Source organism: Phyllopteryx taeniolatus, chromosome 21 (genome assembly GCF_024500385.1).
Source record: "Phyllopteryx taeniolatus isolate TA_2022b chromosome 21, UOR_Ptae_1.2, whole genome shotgun sequence".
Lineage (NCBI taxonomy): Eukaryota > Metazoa > Chordata > Actinopteri > Syngnathiformes > Syngnathidae > Phyllopteryx > Phyllopteryx taeniolatus.
This window is the reverse complement of record NC_084522.1, coordinates 10,931,431-10,940,627: the sequence shown is the minus strand read 5'-3', so window position 1 is coordinate 10,940,627 and position 9,197 is coordinate 10,931,431. Positions and strand designations below refer to the sequence as shown.

The window sequence follows — 9,197 nt, the reverse complement described above, 5'->3', positions numbered from 1 at the left end:
CCACTATTGCACTACGCTGCCATTGTTTTCTAAATAATGAAAGTTGGAATCCTGTGGTTACTACTATTATTTTATTGTTGTCTTGATGGGACATACAGGGCAGAATAATCAACAGGAATCACTTAACGCAAACATTGTGGATCGTATGAAACATCAATTTGCTATTATCAACCAACACTGGATTTTCCTAATGAAGATTGCTCCCAACTCTCAACTTTGTGGCTGCAAACTTTTATTTTGAAATCTGAGCTACTTTTTAAATCCTTGACTTTTATTTTGAAATGTGAGCGAGCACTGTTTTGTTTCCGCTCTCCAAACCCGGAAGTAAGCCATTCCTGCGCCCGCTGACGGAACGCATCTCTGCATGTTGTTTTTTGTAAGTTGTGTTACTGCATGACATTTAATTAAAAAATAAAAAAAAATAAAAAACATTGCATGCTAAACGGCAAATCGGCGTACATTTGGTGGGTGTTTATAATCCCTGTTAATATCGTACGTCACGTTTAACGCATGGTGTTCGCTCTTTACAGAAAGTGCACACCCTTTGGATTATATAAATTCGTTAGTCGAAACGCTGTGTAACAACAGTTAATCAATATTTGGCAGAGGTGGCAACAGTACTCACACTCTGTACTAAAGTAGAAGTACAGATGCTTGTGTAAAAAGTCCTACACTTAGGTAAATGTAAAAAATAAAAACAAAATTCATAACTTTTTGATAATTTGTATGATTTGGTACTACGTAAGAAAAATAATTTAAAAAAACCACCAAATAGTCTTTTATCAACTTACATAGTGCTCTTGCCATGAAGAAGAAGGGAAAAAAATCGTTAGCGTTGGTTCGACTTTTATGCTGTCAAAAATCTGCTTTATACATTGTGAACTGAGTAACAAAAACTGCTATATTAGCTGATGACAACAACAACAACAAAAACTGTATATTTTCAAATTAGGCGCCAGCTCAGGATTTTAAGTATGGCAGAAGACACAATGCATTCACCACGAATCATTCTTGTAGCCGGCAGTATCGAACAATTAAATAAGGTCATAGATGTGGAATATCTCGCTTCTCTGAATCTGTTGCGTCATCGTCATTTAGGCTCCTTGATTAACGTTCCGCAATGGCCCTGTTGCTTCCACCAAATAGGACCCCTCAAGATCTCAGTCAGTCAAGAACCCAATCATGGTTGACTTAACCTCTCTCTTTTTATACATTGTGGGTTTTTTTGGTCTTGGGATTGCAAGCAAAAAATGTAGTTATGAGCACTAAATGGTGGCAGAAAACTTCAAAACAAGCAACAGATAGTAAACAATTGTTAAAAAAACCAGCCAATTACATTTGATAAGCTCTTTGTTACCATTTCCCCGTTGAAATTTAAATGTAAAACAAAGAGAAGTAATGTGCGTTTGACCAAACCACATAACTTACCAAAGTCTGCTAGTTTAATGCTAACATACGATGCAAAATGTCATACACGGTCTAATGAAACGAGCAGCGGCAATTTGAACTCAAACGGTGCAGCAACACACATAGACAGACAGTAACAATGCCCACACTTTATCCTCTGTGGAAAAGGATTAATATAACTGCAGCTTAATGAGTAATTTAAGTAAACCTTTTCTATGTGTATACAGTAACTGTATTATACTGCCCTCTAGTGGCTAAGGTACACACCCCAGAAGGAGCACATTGTCAATGGACATTGAAGCATGAAATCATGATACTCAAACTGTTGTTAGTTGGATTCTGACTGGTGTGATCTGATATGGTGGTCAGCCATGACTACAAATTGCATGAGGAGGATGGATCACATTTGGTGTTTTGTTTTGAAGGACCATCTGAATGCTGAGTGTGCGGGCTCTTTTTGGCATCGGCTTCCTGGTGACCTCGCGGACCTCAGCAGTCTTTGCTCAAGCGGGGAAATGCGCGCTGTCTCCTTTAGTTAACAACCACCAGGACTGTTACAGTAGCAGACCAGCTTCCGCCATGGCCCAGAGCATCAAATACCTCGGGTGTGTTTCGTAGAGGGCATTTAAAGCAACATTCTCTAGTGTTTGACTGACTTGTAGATGTTCTGCAGCCAGGAGGAAGCCCAGCACATTGACGAGGAGTTATTCAATGAGTATGGCTTCAGTGTGGACCAGCTGATGGAGCTCGCCGGCCTCAGTTGTGCTACAGCCATTACAAGGGTGAACCAGAATGTTTTTTTCATTCCGGAATGATAGTAGTATGAATGCAAGATTCTCATGTTTTGTTTTCCAATGAAGGCATATCCACTGAGCTGTTTGGTCAAGCCCAAACCCACAGTCCTGGTGATATGTGGACCGGGTAACAATGGAGGTGATGGCCTGGTCTGTGCCAGACATCTTAAACTATTTGTAAGTGTGCGGTGCTTGTTTTTTTGGGGGGGCATCTTTGCGACTCAAAAGGAAGTTTTCTTCATTATTTCTTCATCTTCTCTCAGGGTTATAATCCTTCCATCCTCTACCCAAAGAGGCCCAACAAACCACTCTTTCAGGGTCTGACCACCCAGTGCCAGAAAATGGAGATCCCCTTTCTTACAGAGATGCCTGAGGTTTGTCACAACTTACCGTGTTACAATCATTTTTGTGGCGCACATTCTCCCATATGGATAAGATTAAACAAGTCCCTGTAAGGTTGCCATTGGCTTGCGACCATTCCAGGGTCTGCTTGGCATCCCATCTAAGCTCAGCTGGGATAGACCCCGGCTCACCCTTGACCCTAATGAGGATTTTAACATAACACTAAAGAAAATGGATGGAGTGGATTGATGAAATTCCTGTAAGAAAGATTAAAGCAGTGATAAATATAATTACCATATAATTTCTTGACATTAAAAAAAATTCTGTTTAAAAAAAAAAGAAGCATTTTTCATTTTAAAAGTTTGAATGGTTGAATCAATTGGGATAAAGTACATTGAAGTGCTTGAAATTCTAACAATTTCTTTCATCAAAAAGTCAACCTCTTCACTTCTGCGGGAGCCGTGCGGTTTAATGTCGCCTCAAGATCGAAAGTCTGGATGTTTTTTAGATAACGAGTGAAAATAGTTAGTTTAGTTACATTTCATTAAGCCTGTTTTGCTAAAGATGGATCGCTGTAATTGAACTTATTGACACAGTTCAAATCTTGAATTGTTTTGTTAGGCCCCATTGATTGATGAGGCGTTCAACCTGGTGATAGATGCCATCTTTGGCTTCAGCTTTAAGGGAGCTGTGCGAGAGCCTTTTGGTTCCATCATCGATGTCCTGAAAAAGATCACTGTCCCCATTGCCAGCATCGACATCCCCTCAGGTCTGTCCTTGTTTTTTACCTCTGGAATATTATATCTGTATAACTACACTTAACCACAAATACAATGCAACACTTGTTTTTGCTCCCATTTTTCATGAGGTGAACAAAACCAAAACCTAAGACCTTTGATGCACACAAAAGGCCTGGAGGCTGATAATGACATTTATCACGGCGCACCCAGACAGACAAGAAGTCTGAAGAGAGTTGTGATCAATGTCGCCCTGTTGTTTCTTTGAAGGTTGGGATGTGGAGCAGGGGAGTGTCGACGGATTGCAGCCCGACACGCTCATCTCTCTGACTGCTCCCAAAAACTCTGCTGTGCTTTTCAAGGGACGCCATCACTTCCTGGGAGGCCGCTTCGTTCCGCCCGCCCTAGAGAAGAAGTACCAGCTCAATCTTCCCCGCTACCCCGAAACTGATTGCGTGTTAAAATTGTAAGACGAAAGATTTGCTGAGAGCTTTCGGTTGCTTCAGGGATGGTTATCTTTACATCTTTGTTTTTGTTTTGTTTTCCCTGGTTCCCATCAGCTATGAAATGGTTTGTGTGATCCTCACATGCTTTTTGACACTGGTTGCTTTAGCTATTTGAAAATAAAATGCAATTACAAAAATTAAACGCAAGTCTTGATACTTTTCGTTTCTGTAAAACCAGGTATTAATCACAAAAATGTGCAACATTTCTAATTGCCATCCACAGAAGACAACAAAATCATGAATATTCTCTTTTTTATTAATTATACAGTTAAGGTTTCACTTAATGTACCAGCAATTCAATTGGAAAGACAATCTATCCACATTCTATTATATAAATAACACGTTTTTTTTTTTTAAATCATAGATTAGGAGGTGGTGAGTTAGTAAAAAACTTTCTCAACAATCCCACAGGCAGTGTTGTGCATGTCATATACATTTACAGAATGTCAACATAATACTTAACTGTGAATACAGTGCTTGCTTTCAACAATGTGGCTAATTAATGCGTAACCGACTTGAGATGAGGATGCAGTCTGTTCCACTCCCCGAGTTGTTTTCATGCAGTTAGCGGGCTGTATAGGACAGATGCGTTCAGTCCAAAAGCAAAACCTGGAGATGGATATAGAATTGGTAATTAGATTCCATGACGCAATCCCCCCAAAACAACTCATTTGAACTGAACTGCTGAGCACAAACTTTTCAAATTAATGTAAGTGGTCTTAATTTCTTGAGTGTTTTCAATGTAAAAAAATATATTGCAATTGCCTCATTTGAGTTTAATTTACCAATTGATACATGATGGTTGAAACGTTGTTACTATGTATTAAATATGCATCCAATGGTCAACAAAGAGCATCCAGAAGTCTGATTTTTTTTCTTTGACGGAAATGCAAGCAAAGTATATGGCGGGAAACGTAACCAGATGATTTTGAACACACCTTCGCTATTCTCCAACCTGCACATCTGCACAGTTGTCTTTACTTTCCGAGGCAATCGCTAAATATTCAGCATTCCTGGAAGGAAATGAGAAAGCAGTTATTCATATAGTTACCACAACGCTAACAATTTGCTGTTGTTGAAAACCTGTTCACTTATATATAGTAGTATATCTATCTATATTGCGCTCCATAGACTGCCATTCCAGTTGACGTGTTTTATTGACAATGCAGATATGTTTAGCCTGATCCCAGGATAAAATTACTTCCAAAGTTGGATTTGCTGGTTTTGTAACCCTCAAGCAACAATTTAAATACAAGATTTCACCATCTGTGCTTGAGTATATCATGAAATATACGTACGCGGCTTCTCTTAACGCTTCCTCCCCGGCCGCCGCTATTTTCCTGTAGCAATATATCATCTCGATGAGGAGCCACACCTGCAGGCCGATGATGGACACGTACATCATGACTTCAGACACGATGGAAGCTGTACCTCTGGTGGCTGTGCACAGGGACATGAGAAAGGTGACATCACACAAATGCCAGACACAAGACTCTTTCGATAAGCAGGAATGAGTAAGTATCCAAAAGAGTTAAAATGGAAAATAAAGGACTTTTGATGACTGTAAATCCGGAAGGTACACTTATATGACTGCAACTACTCTTCTGAATACAGAAAGACAGATTGAAGTTCTTACAAGCATGTCTCATTATTTCAACATTACATGCTTATTTATATCTGTAAGCAATTCCTTCTAGAACTTTGCACTTTGTATGAATTCAACACGCAGTAAGACACTGTCAGCAGTCGTGCAGTGATGCTGACTTCACATCCTCAAATACGGTACTCCTTTCTGGAAATGCAGTCTCCATTCACATTAGCTCCATCACACTACTGGAGCTTTGTAATATTAAAAAAAACATATTTGTGTGTGCACATTGGTAAACCTCATTTGCAATAAATCACCCACATTTGTGGGTATATTTTGTAGTATGGTTTGCCATGGAAAATATTGATTCTGAAGGTCAACTCAAGGTTTGCTGTTGTTTGGGTTTACTCATTTATGTGGAGCATTGTATATACTGTACAATATTTTATATTTATAGTGCAATACATAACATATACACCCTGCAGTTCCATGTATTTTCTATGCATTATTATTATGAGACTCACATGCTAACCAGTGGTCCAGTGTACCTTGAGTAGAATAACGTTGCACAGTCGATTGTGCCGTACCTTTCGCCAACACATTGAGGTGGACCACTTTCCTGATAACGGTGGTGTTCTCGTAGTTGTCGTAGGAGAGGATGCGATTGAAGTAGCAGCGGTATGTGCCTGAGTCATTGAAGGTGACGTTAAGAATATATATGGACGCATCTTGGATGTCGTTGCTCCTCTTGCTCCCGTTCCAATCCAGACGGTCCGTGAAGATTTCATTTTCAATAGTGGGGCCCATTTCACTGTAGGTGTAGATCTGATGACAGTGACATTAAGGTGGTTCATAACTCCACTTTAACATACATGCAAGCGCTGTAGGTACATCTGTGTGTTTTAGTTAACTCACTTTTGCTGTTTTATTAGATGGTTGAAATTTTCACTAGCACTTTTTAAATTGGAGATATTAAGGAGTAGATATCCACAGGAGAGATCCAGGATTTTGTTCCAAGACTTGAAATAAAGCGTGTCGACCGGGGCTCCACGCGGGTGTGGCTGCTATAGAGGGCTTCGTTGTCGCAGCTGTGAGTGTGCGCATGTCACGGTGAGAAAGGCATAACCGCCGGGGAGGGTAAAAGAGAGAAGGAAAATAAAATAATTCGACGTGACAGCCAACGAGTAGACTGGGGCTTAAGGGCTGGAGTGGCGCCTGGTTGTCATGACGAGGAAAAGCCCTCTGACCAACCGGTGGGATAAATTCCAGCCACCGGAGGCTTTAAGTGCATGTGTTTTCACATCTTAAACATGTACGTGTAGGCATAAGAGCGATGCAAGACGAAGGAGCATTCATTTTTCCAGGCCGGAGATATTTGATTGACATTTGAGCTGTGCCTAGTCTCAGCGCATTCAGTGGACACACCAACAGTGTTCGAGAGCAAGAGAACCACTTGCTTTTTAATGACTTTGAAAGCCTCATTTTATATACTTGCCATTTTTTTCCCCCCTATCATCCAAATTTGGCAGGGTTGTTAACAACACTTCTCTGTGGTGTGTTGAATCCCTTTATAGGGACTTGAATCTCTTTCTTGGTGTCTTTTAGACTGGAGGACTCTGCATCTTTTTGCACAATTGTTTTTTGTCAATGTCTTTATGTCTCCAAAGTATTCTGTAAATTGACTGTCTGTTGTACTACAGCGGCTCCAACTACCGGAGACAAATTCCTTGTGTGTTTTGGACATACTTGGCAAATAAAGATGATTCTGATAAACTGATTTGGTAAACTATATTCACTGGCTACTGGATTTCGAATGAGATCTAATTACAAAGTAACAAAAAAAATCAAAAATCTATGTCATAATGAGAGGTGGTCGTAATATTTTGTTGCTAAATAACCCAAGTACCATACTACAAACATCTCTCAGTGTGATGCAACAATAGGTTAAATGAACCCTTCTCTGACAGTGTCAACCAGAGGTAAGAATGATTATTTTTCTATAGTCAGAATGTTGCTATTGTTGTAATCTTACTCAATTGTGCGCTTGTTATGGATGTTTTCACCTGCACAAAGTCGACCTCTCCTCGGGCTTTGAAGTACCACTCAACGGTGGCAGTCGCTTTGACTTCACTCCTCATCTTGCAGGAGATGCAGCCCAGTTTGAAGCCTTTGCCCACCACCGCCTCTGTGTCCGAGTCCACCTCTGCACACGCCCCATCACACCGGCGCACTGTTTGCAGTACAACGATACACATCCATCACATTTACATTACGGTTGTTTAAGGCTTTACAACAAAACATCAAACCGGGAAGAGAAACTTACCAAACAATGTGCAGGAAAGGAAAAGGAGCAGTATGTGAATTGCAGTCATGTCACAGACTTGGAGCTTTGTTTTTCAAAATGTTATAAAGTACTTTTACACGCCTATTCTACTTTTATTTCTACTTTTGTCGGTTGTTTATCAATATTAATAATGTTTTTGTCTTAATACTGCAGATTTTAAAAGCTGTATGTCAACGAATTGCAGCCTCCTATCATAAGTAAATCAACTAGCAGCGACACATGCGTTGTAATATGCTAAACGGGCCCCTCTAAGACCCTAGAACGTGTTTGTAATATCACAACAGAACTGTTGTACTTATTTAGCTCAAATCAGCAGTTTCTAGTGGATGCTCGCATTCATTGACAGATATTATTGCAGACGTTTTTAACTGTGCAAAATGCAATTGATGTGCTCCTTCTGTTTTTGTTTAAAAGATAAAATACAATACAAAGAAGCAATTTGTGTGATGACCCAGCGTTTCCCTTTAAAATTCAATTACCTTTTCCCTGAGCTTTTTAAGACGGGATGCACAGAGAGATCGTTCCACCTGCTTGGGAATTCACGCATTTATCGCTAATGGTGTCGAATAACAGACAATATATATATGAATCGGGTTTTGTAACGTATTTATATGCGAAACATACTACCGAGTCTACATGCAAGTGCATATGATATAAATATGCAAACCAGGTAAGAATCGAACTGCTACCAAGCACACCCCTAAATAATAATATCAAAAATATTTCATCCTAATCTGATCGCCTACTGTGGTCAATTTAGAGGCCTCTTTCGGAAGAAAATGTGGTCCTCTCGCAGTCTCCCCCGCGATTTCCGCTATCTATGAATCCTTGTGTATAAAAAGAATCTTTGGCATCGCAGAATAACCTGCAAAAGCGCAAACAAATTCGTTAACTGCGAGGAAAATGTTAAACAATGCGTCGTGTGCTCCGTGTACCGTGTTTTTGCTGCGCCACAGCAGCACCCCTGCCTTCGAGTCCACAGGATGCTGCTGATGCAGTGCGGTGAAACAGACAGTGCGCTTGCAACATGGATTCCGCCACCGCTCCTGTTCTCATTTGCTTAGATATATTAAAAACGGGTCGTTACTCGTTTATTGGTGCGTACCAACAATTCAGCATTAAAGCAGGAAATATCCCATTTATAGCAAAGCAGTGCTGCGAGATGAAGGTGTACTGTCCCTTTAAGAAGTTTCCATTTGGGCGGGGTGGCCCAATCGTTGCGGCCTGTCAATCACTAATTTCGCTACCATCAAAATATACGGATCGAAACTCTTGTGTTACAATTCTACACTCTATTGGTCGGTCCGTTTTGGAAACAGAGTGAAGGAATCCCACCAAGTTTCTCTCCTAAAGGCCGTTGCCGTTGGATGAGAAACTGTGGCGCTCCTTCGCCTAGCCCGTTAGCATTAGCATAAACTACACAAATGAACGACGGGCTCCTCAATCCCGGAAGTAAGTCATTACTATGGACAGCTGTCA

At 40.4% G+C, this 9,197-nt stretch overlaps 2 protein-coding genes across 3 annotated transcripts; one reads left to right on the top strand and one right to left on the bottom strand.

Moving 5' to 3' along the window:
* The first annotated feature begins 269 nt into the window (after positions 1 to 269).
* On the top strand, positions 270 to 3,933 carry naxe (NAD(P)HX epimerase). The gene is made up of 7 exons (XM_061760944.1): positions 270 to 376; positions 1,833 to 2,012; positions 2,081 to 2,189; positions 2,268 to 2,378; positions 2,465 to 2,575; positions 3,165 to 3,312; positions 3,551 to 3,933. The coding sequence occupies exons 2-7, from the start codon at positions 1,843 to 1,845 to the stop codon at positions 3,748 to 3,750; spliced, it is 849 nt and encodes a 282-aa protein (XP_061616928.1). The 5' UTR covers positions 270 to 376; positions 1,833 to 1,842; the 3' UTR covers positions 3,751 to 3,933.
* An 88-nt stretch (positions 3,934 to 4,021) lies between these two features.
* On the bottom strand, positions 4,022 to 8,971 carry LOC133471431 (sodium channel subunit beta-1-like). 2 transcript variants are annotated; one of them, XM_061760950.1, is made up of 7 exons: positions 8,654 to 8,971; positions 7,698 to 8,583; positions 7,438 to 7,604; positions 5,962 to 6,199; positions 5,085 to 5,226; positions 4,725 to 4,799; positions 4,022 to 4,395 (listed from the first exon to the last, which is right to left on the bottom strand). In XM_061760950.1, exons 2-6 carry the CDS (start codon positions 7,744 to 7,746, stop codon positions 4,730 to 4,732), a joined length of 666 nt encoding a protein of 221 aa, XP_061616934.1. In that variant the 5' UTR covers positions 7,747 to 8,583; positions 8,654 to 8,971; the 3' UTR covers positions 4,022 to 4,395; positions 4,725 to 4,729. The 2 variants fall into 2 exon arrangements, with proteins under 2 accessions (XP_061616934.1, XP_061616933.1); XM_061760949.1 differs by having other exon boundaries at positions 7,698 to 8,971.
* Between the last annotated feature and the right edge of the window lie 226 nt (positions 8,972 to 9,197).

What these genes read in the sequence shown, in the direction of transcription:
- naxe (XM_061760944.1), top strand. Translation starts at nt 1,843, where the DNA reads ATGCTGAGTGTGCGGGCTCTTTTTGGCATCGGCTTCCTGGTGACCTCG. An exon ending in GTGCTACAGCCATTACAAGG is followed by an intron (nt 2,190 to 2,267) that starts GTGAACCAGAAT and finishes TTTCCAATGAAG; the next exon opens with GCATATCCACTGAGCTGTTT. An exon ending in CAGCATCGACATCCCCTCAG is followed by an intron (nt 3,313 to 3,550) that starts GTCTGTCCTTGT and finishes GTTTCTTTGAAG; the next exon opens with GTTGGGATGTGGAGCAGGGG.
- LOC133471431 (XM_061760949.1), bottom strand. Translation starts at nt 7,746, where the DNA reads ATGACTGCAATTCACATACTGCTCCTTTTCCTTTCCTGCACATTGTTT. An exon ending in CCTCAATGTGTTGGCGAAAG is followed by an intron (nt 5,227 to 5,961) that starts GTACGGCACAAT and finishes CCCTGTGCACAG; the next exon opens with CCACCAGAGGTACAGCTTCC. An exon ending in GAAGCGTTAAGAGAAGCCGC is followed by an intron (nt 4,800 to 5,084) that starts GTACGTATATTT and finishes ATTTCCTTCCAG; the next exon opens with GAATGCTGAATATTTAGCGA.